Source organism: Sceloporus occidentalis, unplaced genomic scaffold (assembly GCF_023333645.1).
Source record: "Sceloporus occidentalis isolate IW3139 unplaced genomic scaffold, rSceOcc1.0.p SCAF_7, whole genome shotgun sequence".
In the NCBI taxonomy this organism is placed as follows: domain Eukaryota; kingdom Metazoa; phylum Chordata; class Lepidosauria; order Squamata; family Phrynosomatidae; genus Sceloporus; species Sceloporus occidentalis.
The window spans coordinates 75,130,963-75,145,942 of record NW_028316987.1 but is presented as its reverse complement, the minus strand read 5'-3'; the positions used below and the strand labels follow the sequence as shown (position 1 = coordinate 75,145,942).

Below are 14,980 nucleotides of genomic sequence, written 5' to 3'. Positions count from 1 at the left end.
GGCTCTTAACTTACTGTGACAGAAGGAGGTTTTAACAGGGTGTGATGTGCTTTCCACTTTTAAATGATGTTTTAAACTCTTCTAATTTGTTTTGTTTTCAATAGAATTGTTGTGTTTTTTATTAATAAGTTTTAGCCGTACTTTGTTTTAATTTGTTATTAAACTGACCTGAGTGTAGTGTAGGGAGAAAGGTGGGATCTAAATTAAATTAAATAAATAAAATTCAAAACAAATCAGTCCCCAGAGAATTTTGACCCTCAGACCTGTCAAAGTTGCCCATCGCAGACTAAAATATTGCACTTGAAACAAGGACACCTTGGTTCAAATCTCTGCTCATCAATGTGGACTGTTAGGCAACCTATGGAATGGTTACACTCTTTGACAAGCCTACCTTCAGGGTTGTTGTGACAATAAAACAGCTGAGCACTTCCAAGGAAGACAGTGAGGAATGTATAAATTAAATGTATTATTGAAATCTTTGTCATGTACTAGCTCGCTTCTAATCAAATTTACCTCCTATTTGGTTGATTCTTCACCAATTCCATGTGAATTAAAGTGAATATACTTAATTCTACTTTCTCACATTCTTGTAGCCTCCATTAGACATTTACTCTCTCTCTTCACAATGTACACAGCCTACATTTACCAGAAAAACAATTTAACATAAGTCTTTATTCCCATTTTACAGATGAGCTAAAGTGAGCCTCAGTTTCACTAACTCTGTCGTTCAAGGGAAAGGTATTTCTGCATAGTGGTGCATGATAACAAGCACAATTATTATTCTGATCTCTACCACCACATTTTCCTCTCTGTTAATGTACTGATTTACTGTATTAACAGAAACAGAATGTTTGCAACAATTGATGATGATGGGAAGAGATGATGACTTGTCAAAGGTCCACAGTAGAATTAGAAGATAAGAACAAAGAGAAGGAAATCCTAGTTAGGAATTCCACAGTCAGCCTACCTGTGACCAGTGGGGTCACCCAAATTGCTGACAGTGAATACTGTTCCACATGGGTAAACATCTTCTGCAGTCTGAAGCCACATGCCTACCACTACTATATTGCTTCACACAATACTGTTAATATTGAACTGTCCCTTTTTGCAACTAGAGATGACCTTAGCAACTCAGCAGATGACAAGTGAGGCCCTTGATAGTCAAGAGGGAATTTGCAAAGTCAACCCCCCTGTAAACACACACATTATCACAAACAGCCTTGGCAGTCTTCCTTCAAACTTCACAATGCCACATTTGATGAAGCCATCTTTTCCTGCCACTTTGTCCTGAAATCACAGCCACACTCCTGACAACAGCAAATATTAGGTTCAATACTATGATCAGTTTTAAAAAGATTAAAAGATGGACACTTTTTAAATGTGTGTACTCTCCAGGCATAAATGCTTCCAATCTGCAAAAACACAAAAGTGCACAGAGAAATATTCCCCCAAAACAAAGTCAATGTACAAATAGCAAATCTTCCAAAACATATGCTAACAGCCAAGTAGGCTTTTAATGGTTATTTTCTTCAAACAGCTGCATTACTTTTCAGCAGTGGGCTATACATAAAGCACCCAATTTGAAGTAAAGCAAATTAAAAGAACAAATGAGAACACACATCTGCAAAGATAAAACTGAAATGTTTCTTTTAGGCATGGAGGTATTAAAAACACACCATAGTTGCAATGAGTCGGTGATTGCCTCCTAAACATTCAGCTGAACTAAAATCGTATCTAACATTTTATTGCAATTCTAATGCCTGTCATTGTGCATTTGCTGCATAAGTTGTAAGAGTTCAGGAAATGTCTTCTCAGCATCAACTGGAATTTTGTTTTACCCAGTCAACAGAGGTGTGCTCATCATTAGCATGCAACAGCACTAGGGTAAAAATCATATATCCTATTACACAGACTATGACTTAAACACAGGTGAACATAAGTCTCCTTACTCAAGCTTGAGAGCTCATAACAGCACACATTTCTCTGTATATGTATTGCATAGAAATCTTAGGTTGAAACCTGGCATCTACATGTGGGATTAGGAAAGTTTAAAACTCTAGAAATCCTCTATCAGTCAGTATTGACAGTAATGCACTAGATGGATCTATAGTCTGGTTCAATATAAGGCAGCTTCCTGTTTTTATGTTTATTTTATTAAATATAGTTTGGAGAAGGAGTTAAACAATATGCATTAATCCACAAAAGTAACAGTTTTAAGGGGTAAAATGGCAACTAAAAGAAGAAAATGGAAAGGAATGTTTTTAAGCTGTCATGAAAAAATGGGAAGTTAGAGGTTACATTGCTGACAAGGCATTTAAATTAAGAAGACTGGCTTTTTGTGATATCTGGACCCCTGTGATCTCCTCTTCATCCCTTCCTTCATCCCTCTTCAACACCCTGCCTAAAACCCTAAAATAGGGCTTGTTGTTGCGTCAGAATTCACAAGCAAATTCTGCTAAAAAAGCACCTAGGGCTAAATCCAATACAGTGGGCCCTTGGTGTCCGCTGGGGTTTTGATCCAGGACTTCCCATGGGTACCAAAATCCATGGATGCTCAAGTCCCATTACAATGGCATAGTGAAATGGTGTCCCTTATATAAAATGGCAAAATCAAGATTTGCTTTTTGGAATTTTTTTTTTAATATTTTAAAGCCATGGATGCTTGAATCCGTGGATAAAAAATCTGTGACTAAGAAGGGCTGTCTGTATTAGTCCCACCTAGAGAAAACCAATTAAATTGATAGGACTTACACAGCTGTTGATTTAACATGTAGTTCCTTTGCATCTTCTAACTGGATTTAATCCCTTGCCTTTTTGTTATAAGAGAGCAATCTGAAGTTTGACTGCACACTGTCCTGAGAATGTGTAAAAAAGACATTTATGGTTCTTGTGTGCCTTCAAGTCTTTTCAAATTATAACAACAATAAAGTGAACCTATCTGGGTTTTCTGGGACTAAGAGTGTGTGACTTGCCCAGTGGGTTTTCATGGCTGAGCAGGGAATCCTGTGTCTCCAGGCACTCAAATTACCACCCCACACTAGCTCTAATACAGCATGGGATATAAATATGCCAATAAAATTAAACAATTAAGACTTCAGTTTAAGCTAACTAGCAAGGCTTCCTGTAGTCCATAATGTTCATCTACCATTGGAGTAGAAAGAAACAATACTGATTCCAAACCAAACTATACCTCTGTGTATCAGTTTCTGGGGAGAATGAGCTTGTGTAGCTCCTAAAGGCATCTGGCTATGCTCTCTGTGAACAGAACATTGGACTAAATGGAACACTGGTCTGTTCCAGTGCAACTCATCTTCCATTTTCATCTTGTTATTGCTATCTGCCTTCAAATAATTTCTGACTTATGGCTACCATAAAGTGAACTTATCACCTTCAAGTTCTAATTCATCTTTATTATAATCACAGACCACCACAAAGCTTATCATGGGGTTTTCTTGGCAAGATTTGTTCAAAGGGGGGTTGGTCATAGTCATCGCCTTCCTCAGAAGCTTACAGAGTGTGACTTGCCCAAAGCCTCCCAGTAGGTTTCCACTGGGCTTCAAACACTGATTCCATGGAGTCCTAGTTCAATACAGAAACTACTATATTACACTAACTCTCTGCGTTCTTATCTACTGCAGCAGGAAAGGGCTTCTTCTGCAGCACATAATTGAACCTATTGGCCTACTTTAGCAACCAGGGCAACTTTACACGTTAGAATGTTGTTTATTTAATTGACTACAATGTTTTGGTTCAGTTTATTTTGAATATAGGTACATTTTTATTAGAAGTAATGTAATGTGTGATTATTAAGTTGGACTCTACATCATCATATTACTGTTGTGTTACTGTCTGGCTCCTCAGCCAAGTTACTGAAATGTGTGTCAGGAAGCTGAGTGGATATGACACACATAGTATCCCAGTCAGATTTCCCTATCCTCCCCCCAAAAATTAAGATACCTGCTGTTCTGTTCATTCAGGTATTATTACATGTCTGCTATTAATTTACTTGGATCTCCAGAAACCAAATAAATGACTACTGAATTCACTATTAAATGTAAAATAATAACACACTGTGAGAAATAACAAGCACCATGTTGCATATCTACACCGCCAAGGTCTGAGCTGGCAGTGACTCAGCAAGAAAGGAATCTTAGGGTTGTGACCATTCACTTAATGAATGGTGACCTAATGTGCAGCAGCTGTGAAAAGTTGGTATTTCTTGTTGTGGACCATTAGGAAAGGGACTGAAAATAAAATTGGCAATGCCTATCGCTCTTATAATAAATCTGCAGTGCAATCAGACTTGGAATATTGTGTGCAGTTCTAGTCATTACACTTCAAAAAATATAGATTGTAGAGCTTCAAAAGTTGCATAAAAGGGCAATCAGAAAAGGAAGTGACTAGATTAAGGCCCTTGTATGAACCAATGTGGTGTAGTGGTTTGAGTGTTGGACTATGAATCTGCTGATCAGGATTCGATTCCACTTAGTCATGGAAACCACTTAGTCATGGAAACCCACTAGGTGACCTTGGGCAAGTCACAGCCTCAGCCCCAGAAAATCCTATGATAGGGTCACCATAACATGCCCTCTTGATCCCTGCCCATCATGGCTGACCATCCAGGGGGGTGAGGCATTGATTACACTTCTCAGACGTATCATCAATGCTTCCCTTGGGGAGGGTCATATACCATCTTCTTTGAAAGAAGCGATTGTTAGACCACTCTTGAAAAAACCCTCCCTGGACCCCCTGGACATAAAAATGTTAGGCCTGTTTCCCATCTGCCATTTTTGAGCAAGGTGATAGAGAGGGTACTTGCTCTTCAGCTCCAAGCGGTCTTGGATGAAGCTGATTTTCTTGATCCATTTCAAACAGGCTTCAGGACTGGGTATGGGGTGGAGACTGCCATGGTCGCTTTAACTGATGACCTTCGTCTAGCCATTGACAGAGGGAGCATGACCCTGTTGGTGCTGCTAGACCTCTCAGCGGCATTCGATACAGTAGACCACAATATCCTTCTGGAACGCCTGAGAGAGTTAGGAATTGGAGACACTGTGTTGCAGTGGTTCTGCTCCTTCCTCTTGGGCAGGTTCCAGAGGGTGATGCTCGGGGACAGTTGCTCTTCAAAAACAGAGCTTAATTGTGGTGTCCCTCAAGGCGCCATCCTTTCCCCGATGCTTTTCAACATCTATATGAAACCACTGGGAGAAATCATCCATGGATATGGGGCTGGGTGTTATCAGTATGCTGATGACACCCAAATATATTTCTCCATGTCCCAGTCATCAGCGACAATGACAGATGGCATCTCTCCCCTCAACCAGTGTCTTCAGGCAGTAATGGATTGGATGAGGGAAAACAAGCTCAAGTTGCATCCAGACAAAACGGAGGTACTTACGGTAGGGGCCCACAAACCAGGTATTGGGCTGCAACCTCCGGTCCTACAGGGGCTCACGCTCTCATCGAAAGACTGTGTTTGCAGTCTGGGGTTGCTTCTTGACCCATCGCTTCAGATGAGGAATCAGATGAATGCAACGGTCAAGAGTGCCTGTTATCAGCTTCGGCTGATATGCCAGCTGCGCCCTTTCCTGGAGCTGGGTGACCTCGAAACTGTAGTACATGCACTAGTAACATCAAGACTTGATTTTTGCAATTCGCTCTACATGGGGCTACCCTTGTGCCTAGTCCGGAAACTCCAGCTGGTACAGAATATGGCAGCCAGGTTAGTCACAGGAACAGCAAGGAGTGACCATATAACACCAATATTAAAGTCACGCCACTGGCTGCCTATCAGTTTCCGGGCACAGTACAAGATGTTGATTATCACCTTTAAAGCCCTACATGGTTTGGGCCCAACCTTTCTAAGGGATCGCCTGCTTCCATACAATCCGCCCATACACTCAGGTCCTCTGGGAGGAATTTATTACAGCCCTTAAAGACCAGGTTGACGGCAACCTCCCAGAGGACATTTTCTGCAGCTGCTCCCAATTTATGGACGAGATCCATCAAATTACCAATCTAGAGAGCTTTTTAAAAAAGCCATTAAGATGGATCTGTTCCGGCAGGCCTTCCCAGAATAAAATACTCAGCTACGAATAAGACTTCCCATCTAGTGAACTCTGCCCATGATGATTATTTTTTGGATTTGTTGGTTTTTAATGTGTAGTTTTTAATCTTATATTGTTTAATCTTGTTTTAAGGGGGGTACTGTGTATATATGGCTGTATTTTAACTTGTTGTACGCCGCTTTGATTGCTTGGCAAAAAGCGGGATAGAAATAAAAAATTATTATTTTATTTTTATTATAAGTTGGAAATGACTTGAAGGTACACAACAACAAATTATTAGACTCCAGATTCTTCTATGATTGTATGATTCTGTAAATGTCAGTTGCTAGTCTACAACTGTGTCTTAGTTTGGGGCTTTTCAGAGGATGGTGGACTAGGCCTCTCATCTGATCCAGTAGAGCTCTTCAAATGACCTTAGGAGATATTTAAAGTAGGTTTAGTCCCAGGGCAAAACCCATTTCGATGACATTGTGCAATAATTCTCTGGGATGGTAGATTAAGAAAAGGGAACCCTCTGAAGGGCATTGCTCTAGATCAAAGACGTACTGCTGAAGGAAAACATGGTTATGAAATAATTGCCTTCCAGAAAACATCGGGTCCACCTTAATCCTTCCATATATTGATGAAGTACTACTGCCCCCATTCTTTGCCCTTGGCCAGGCTAGCTAGAGCTGATGGGAATATTCTCAGAACTGCCTAATGGCCTTTCCTCATTTGCTCACACCACTCCAACTGGTGCTAGCAACAGCAATTTTTTCCATGACTGGAGATATATATTAGGGATCCCAACAGCTGAAGTGATCAGAACCACTGTGCAGGGTTAGAGTCAAGTTGGAGGAGGGGCAATGGACTAACTGTGGTCTGGAGGGTGAATTCTTGCAGGTTTACTGGTAATAGTAGTCAGAGTAAACAATGCAATCTGCACAGATTTTGGAATTGTTACTAAAACTCTCAGATCCTTGGGGTTTGTCATTCAAAAAAGTAACTTTTTAAAGATCTGAACCTGCATCAGGGAGCTGTGAGACACCTGCCATTTAAAATATATTGTTTTATTAATGAGTGCATTTTTAGACACTTTTCAAGAGAAAAGTCTCCAGAAGATAGGTTTTTTGCTTGTAAACCTTCCCTTCCAGGATAAACTCTCCATTTTATCTGCACTGCTTTTATCTGCTGCCTTTTGATTTCATTGTCATTTTATAATGCATTACACTTTATATTTTTATTCCTAAACCATCATGAAAGTGTGTGTGTCTGTTTAAAGGGATGCTTATACATTCTTAAAATAAATAAATAATAAAACCCAACTGTCAGTTACCCAAAAGCATTTGGTGTGCTGGGAGTGTCCTGAAATGCTCATTGGAAATCAGCTGAAGCTATATCATCATCATCATCATCAGTATTGAAAGTGAATATATTGGTTTAAGCCACCTACAGTCCCCTGGGACAGGACTGGATACACACCAAACAACAACCACAAAAAATAAAAATGAACAGTAAGATGCTTATGATTTCAGACCTTTCTACCTATAATGCATAGTTGCAAAAATATCCATTAAGAGCAGTAACACCTTTTTAAATGCTTTTGCCTACAGTTATATGTAAAACATCACTTATGTGATGCTTGGCTTTAGTTCAACTGCTAACCAAAAAAAACATTAAACACTATTATCTGTATGCAGCAGTCTTGCCAAACTTGGTGCCCTCCAGATCTGCTAAACTACCATTCCTATCAGCTGCTGGGGGTGACTGGGATTATAACTGGAAGGTATCAGGTTGGGGAAAGCTGACTGCAGTGCAGACATAAAATTATTTAAGTCATTCCTTTTCATCTAACCTGGGGAAGCATAAAAACCTTTGTTCTGTGAGGAAAATCATTAGCAGAATTCTCAGTGCCCCCAATAAACTAAAAATTCCCAGCATTGTCAAGAGGAAACTATTACAGTTACATGGGATATAAAACCAATATAAGTTTGTTGCATTGCAATAAGTTGTATGGCAGCTGGAGTCAAAAAAGCTCTTGACTCAAATATCACCTCTACCATGGACGTACTAAGTGGCCAGTATGCCTCTCTTGGGCTGGGGCAGAATATGGGAAAAGTTAGTTTTGGGATTACAACTCCTAGAATCCATTAGCCAGCATGCCACCAGTTCTCAAGTTGATAAAGCGCAGCTTCTCAAAAATGTGAACTCTTATGAACAAATATGGGATGGATGTGGGAGGGGGACTGCTGGTAGTGGAGCAAAGAAGGGATGAACACTCTGTCTTCCTTTAAGAAGAAAATCCTTTTTCAAATTACTTTACCTTCAGTTAACCAGCAACCCCATCCCACATTGTGCAGGAGCTACACAGAGACCCTACCAAAAGATTTTTTTTTCAGGCTAACTCAGGTGGCACAATTTGGAAACAGGCCAGTGGAGACCTTCCTTCTGTGAAGTTCCTTTTTGTTTATCTTAGGAGACAAGTCTAGTGCCTGGGAATGCTCCTTTTTTTCTAGGGCAACTCCCGGAATTCTCCAAGTAGTCATGCTGGCTGGAAAATCAAGGAAGCTATCATCCCAAATTAATAAAATCTTTTCCAGACTCACTCCAAGCCCATCTATGTGAAATGCTTTGAACACTAGAAAGTGGTTTACAACTGCGTACTAAGCACTTGGATAGAGTTGCTCTGAGCTAAGCAGGCTTCTCCTCTGTACTCTGTCCAAGAAAGCACTGTTCTATATTTTGCTGGCACCTCTGGCACTGAAGGGGAGCTGCCAGGAGTAGCACTTCATGCATCTTATAATAAAAAAAGGTAATTTTGCACCATAAAGTATTTATGATTACAGAGTCTTCCAACACTGATGTTCAGATGCAAATATCTCTCAGGGGTATCCAGCTTATTAAGGGCTAAAAGAAGGGGTCTACAATTACAGGCAAGAAGTAATTTTGGTTAGTCAATAAGAAGCCAATTAAAAGGACATAGCATTATGTCACTGTCTTTAGTACCCCTCTCCCCTTTCCCTCATGTTCAGAGAAAAGACTAATCTGACCTCATACCCAGCACTCCACCAACCTGAGTTAATTAAAAACTCTGTTAACTGCAAGGGGGACATAAATTACTTCTTCTTCCCAAAAGGCTGCCCAGCTAGAACCCAAAGGTTGTGTTTCCCATTGCTCAGGCTGCTGCTCCTCTGCCATCAGACAAGAAACAAGTCCAGAAGATTATCTGCCAATGCATATTGCTGCCGTAGCAGGTCCTTCTGCAGAGCTCAGCATATATCCATGGAGTTAGCAGCAGCAGCAGCAGCAGCATTTTACTCGCTGCAGTCAGAGCCAAGCAGGGAAGTTTCCACCCAGCAGAAAGAAGTTTGGCCAACTTAGCAGCAATCCTCAGCTAAAGGGTGATGCTAACTGTAAACAATGAGGCAGAACTAGAGCATCATATTCAGTGTTAAAGGAGAAAGCTTGAGCCCATGAAATATATATGCATATAGTTGTCCAAGGTAGCCTGAACCTTGCTTGAAGCATAATACTGCAGTTTAGGACAAATGATGCTGGGAGAGTGCTCCAAGGTCAAACAGCTCTCACATTTGCCTCTATGCAGATGGTGGCTGGATGCAGAGGTGAAGGAAAGAGAGCGAGAGAAAAGCACCTGGGAGATGATGGAGAGGAAATGGTGATTCTGAGATCAGCTGGGAAAGTTAGCATCACACTGAACTACATTCACCACGCTTATCAGGACTGATGACAAAGAGTCTTGGGCTACCTTCAAGATTAGCATTTATTACAACAAATGCATTTACCTTTAAGGTACCACTCTACAATGCTAGAGACCAGGGTTCAGCTCTCGGCTTGGCCATGGAAGCCCATTGGGTGACCTTGGGCAAGTCACACTCTCTCAGCCTCAGAGAATGACAATGGCAAACCCTCTCTGTAGAAACTTGCCAAGAAAACCTCTTGATGGGGCTGCCATAAGTCGGAAACATCTTGAAGGCACACAGCAACAACAAGGGAGGTAAACAAAGGGGGAGGAACTACACACATACCTTCAACACTCTAGTGTCATCTTCTGGGGGCATCACCACTCAACTACACAACTTAATCCTAAATAATGACCCAGGCTGCATCCACACTGTAAAAATCATCCGTTTTGACCCCACTTTAACTGCCATGGCTCCATGCTATGGAATTCTGGGAACTGTATTTTGTTGTGGCACCAGAGCTTCACAACAAAATGCAGTTTCCAAAATTCTGTAGCATGGAGCCACAAGTAGTTAAAGTGATGTAAAAATGGATTGTTTCTGCAGTGTGAATGCAGCCCTAGAATAAAGTCCCATTGTGATCAGTGGGGTTGACTCCCATGAAAGTGCATCGTGTGTTTTTAAGTCTCCTTAAGAACATTGGGCATACCCTCCTTCCAACTCCAAGCCCTTATTCAGAGCACAATGTCCATTGGCACACCAAACCGTCTCTCTTCTAACTTTGGCACATCAAACCAAATAAACAAACGGTGTCCCCTGATTAATATGCACAAAGTCAGGTCCTTTTTCCATCTTTGCAGAAATGGGTGGGAGGAGAAATCCATCCAAAACCTGCAAATCTCCACCTGCTGCTCTTGCTGTTGTGTGCCTTCAGGTCGTTTCCAATTTACAGGAACCCTACCATGGGGTTTTCTTGGCAAGTTTATTCAGAGGGGGTTTGCCACTGCCATCCTCTGAGGCTGAGAGAGTGTGACTTTCCCAAGGTCACCCAAACCTATCCCAGTGACAAACGGGGGCTAATAATCTGGAATAACTAGCTGTGCAGCAAAGACCATGACTCTCCATTCTGCGCTCTTTCGATCTTAACAGCCCAGATCTCTCTCTCAGGGAGAAGTGAACTGGAGCCGAAGAGAAGTGTGCCTCTGGGCATGTGAGGAACATTTACCATCTCTGCTGAGTCAGCATCACCCTGAAAAGGCTGCTTCTATGCTGTGGAAATAATGCCATTATTTGACACCATCTACCACATGGTTCTATCCTATGGATTCCTGGGACCTGTAGTTTGGTGAGGCACCAGTCCCCTTGGGCAGGGATGGGAAAGACCTTCTCAAACTACAAATCCCCAAACCCCACAGGACGGAACCTTAAAAGTGATGTGTCAAACTGCATGTTCCTACAGTCTAGAATAGATCTTCTGAACAAACCTCGCCAAGAAAACCCTCTGAGAGGGTCACCTTAGGGTCGCCCGAAGCTGGAAAAGACTTGAAGACACACAACACACACAACACAACACAACACACAGAGATGCACCCTAATAAAGAGGCCAAGGCCATCCTCTCTTGCCCCGGCGTCTCCCCAAAATCCCATCCCACTCTTTAAGGCCCAGTCGTCTGGGCTCGGGGCAAGCAGACCTCCTAAGGAGGGCAAGGCAGTGCCCAAAGGGAGGGCATCCCATCCAAGGGTAGGGCAGCTCAGAAGAAGAGTCTCCCCGAAGGAGGCATGAGGCATCTCCCTCCTCATGTTCTCAAGGGAAGAAAGACACTTTGGAGATGCCTCCTGGAGGACAGGTCCCGCCTCAGGGTGACCAGGCCTCCGAAGGAGGAGGACGAGGCACTGCAAAAATGGAGGACAGTCCAGAAGAGTGTGAGGCATGAAAGTCGGATGCCTGCTTCTCCGTCGTGCTCCAAACCCTTTGGAGACGCCTCCTGGGCAGCAGGTGGGGATGGAGGACGGGCCCCGGGAAAGGAGGACGGCTGGTGCCCCTTCCCCTCTTCCACGCCCCCTCCCTCCTCTTTCTCCGGAGCAACTTTTTCGGGGGCGAGGACTTACTCGGGCGCTTGAGGCTGCCGCTCCTTCCGGCGCCGGACTCGAGGAGCTCTCTGGCCAGAGGGGAGCCCCGCGGGGCAGCCATCCCTCCCTCCCTCCCTCTCTCTCTCTCTCGGGGGAGGAGGAGGGGGCAGCGGGAGGGGCCCTTGGGCCTGGGACAGGGCGGGAGGGGGTTGGGATGCCTCCTCCTCCTCCTCCTCCTCCTCAGGAGGGACCACTAACAGCAGCAGCAGCGGGAGAAGCAGCAGGAAGAGATGCCACCAGCAGCAGCAGCAGCAGCAGCAGCAGCAGCAGCAGCAGTGTCCTTCCCTCCCCGCCAACGACTTTCAGTTCACCTGCAGGCAGCTTGCAAAAGAGCTGTGCGCAGCTGAGAGGCAGAGAGAGGGAGGGAGGGAGGGAGAAGGGGGCTGAGGGCTGGTTGCCTGGGGCGGCTGAGGCGGGGCCAGGGCCAGGGAAGCGCCCACCAAAGCCAGCCTCCTCCCCCCCGGACCCTGGCCGCCAAGGAGGCTGCTGAGGGCTGGCTGCCTGGTGCGCGCCGCAGCAGCAGCAGCAGCAGCAGCAGCTCCTCTCCCCGGGATTGCAGGCGTTGCGTCACCTTCGCCCCGGCTTTTCCTCCCTGGCGCCACTTTGGATGAAGGAGGGAGAGGGAGAGGGATGGAGAGACCCCCTCTTGCCCTCCTCGGTTCCTCCCTCGGGAGCCCCATGCTGCCCCTCTCTCTGCCCCTGTGGGCGCAGTTGGGGTTGGGGTCTTGCTGTAAGGCCGCTTGCCCTTGCCCTAATCTTCTTTCTCCTCCCTGAGAGGTGGAATCCAGAGATAGAGCCCTGTTAGGCTGTAGCAACCGTTCTAGAGAGATCTTGTAGCCCCCCTTTGAGGCCACTCACCGAAAGAAAGAAGTTGGCAGCAGCAGCTTTCTTCTAGACTTAAGCCAACCTGCACCAAATGCCTCTGAGGAAACAGACTGAAGTCTGTCAAAGCTCACACTACCAATGTCTTTCTTTCAAGTTGGTTTCGAAGAGGGCTACAAGATCTCTCTGGAACTGTGAAGTCAAAGGCTTTCATGGCATGCATCTGTAGGTATTTTGTGGCCATGTTCTAGAAGAGTTTATTCCTGATGTTTCTCCAGCCTTTATGGCTGGCATCTTCAGAGAATGCTGGCATGGAAGGGAGTGGGGTATAGACCTGGACAACCTCAACAGGAAAGAAGAAACCCTTAAAGTGAACAAAGTTTGGCTGCCAGTCCTGAAAAAAACAGCACAATCAGGTCTCAATGAGAAACCACCCAGCAGACAATGATCCCTAATTAAACAGAGATTAATCCTCTTTGCATATCCTCCCACCCTGAGGCCTTTGCCATTCAGCAACAGGAGAATACACAGATTAACAGTGAGATCACTCCTCCCCACCTCAGGTCCCACAGTATATATATACCCCACTCTTTTCCAGATCAGTATTCTCTGAAGATGCCAGCCACAGATGTTGATGAAACATCAGGAATAAACACTAGAACTGTTTCTACAGATCAACATGGCTATATCTCCAAATTCTACCTCTCAGGAAGGAGAAAGAAGCTACAGAGAAATCTACATAGGGACCATCAAACACAGTGTTCAAACACACATCAAGGAACACGAGAGACACTGCAGACTGGGCCAGCCAGAAAAATAAGCACGTCATAAACCATCCTGGGCATAAAATGCTGTTTGAAAACACAAATTCTGGACCATGCCAACAACTATCAGGTCAGAATGCTCACGACAGCCACTGAAATCCACAAACAACTGGACAACTAACCACACCATAAAATGTAGGACATTGAAGAAAAATGGAGGGCATTACAAAGCTAAAAAACACTCATTTAAAGCTAAAATCATGCTTCTTAGTCGTGCTGAAAATGGAGGAGATTTTGGAATTTCTCCTGGACAGAAGGTTGAGATATAGGACAGGTCTTGACAAAAGAAGACATCTGGTCACCCTGCCCTCAAACCACTACACCACACTGGCTCAGAACAAAAGTATAGGGGTTGGGTTCAGTGCTATCATTGAGGGAGAGGGGTGGGTGGCCCACACAGCGTGACACCCCAGAAGAAGACAATAGCCAATTGAGCCATCCTTTCACTGCTGGGGAGGGCTGAGGGCACCCCTCCTGACTTTGCTGTGGCGGCACCAGTCTCCTCATGAGGAAGCCAGGGCCAGCACAGTGAAGGCCAAGGGCACCCTTTTGGCCAACCCCTGGCAATCCCACATGTACACCAGGGGAAGGGATGTCACTGATTGTGCAGTTTATCAACACACACACACCACTATAAAAAAAACAACACACCACATTTTAATATTGTTTTATTACCTATTTCAGTTGTTATTTGTTTATATATATTGACATCAGTTTACATTCTGTGATGTGTAGTTTGCTATGCCACCAGAGGCTATGTAGCTCACCAAATTACAGATCCCAGAATCCCACAGCATCGAACCATGGCAGTTAAAGTGGTGTCAAATTCCATTATTTCTGCATTACAAATTAAAATTGTGTCACCTTGGGCAAGTCACACTCTCTCATTCTCAGAGGATGGCAATGGCAACCCACCTCTGAAGAAACTTGCCAAGAAAACACTGTGATAAGGTCATCTTAGGTTCGCCGTAAGTCAGAAACTACTTGAAGGCAAACAACAACACACATACTCTGAACTCTAGCCTCTTGGAAGAGAACATAGCAAAGGGTTTGGCTCTCCCCCCCCCCCCCGCCCTTTTCCCACATACCTGGGCAATGGAGTGGAGAGAAACTCCCAAGCTGCCACCACCATCCCAAGCAGCATTGCCACACATTCTCCAGGATACAACACAAGTCTCCTCTGCTCAGAGTATTGGCTTGCCTCCTTTCCCTTCCCACCTTCTAAGCTATGGGTCTGGCACACCTATGCAATACCAATACTATGCAATGCCTCAACAGCGGGATGAAGAATCCTCTTACAAGGTTCACAGAATCCATCAGATAGCAGAAGGATTCTGGGGGCTTGTAGACCAACAATAATGTTTCCAAACTCTGCATTTATGTGCCCTGGCAAATGCAGCTGGGACCTATAGAATTTTTTTTTCATGTTAGTGACTATGTACTATGTTTTCATTTG

The 14,980-nt window shown here is 44.0% G+C and overlaps 1 protein-coding gene across 1 annotated transcript in view; it reads right to left on the bottom strand.

Annotated features, from left to right (window-relative positions):
* Positions 1–11,954, bottom strand: part of KIAA1217 (KIAA1217 ortholog) — a 502,750-nt gene extending 490,796 nt beyond the window's left edge. Inside the window, exon 1 of the mRNA XM_089533368.1 lies at positions 11,858–11,954. Coding sequence (XP_089389494.1) covers positions 11,858–11,939 — 82 coding nt within the window. The 5' untranslated portion in view covers positions 11,940–11,954. The remainder of the gene's footprint in view (positions 1–11,857) is intronic.
* Between the last annotated feature and the right edge of the window lie 3,026 nt (positions 11,955–14,980).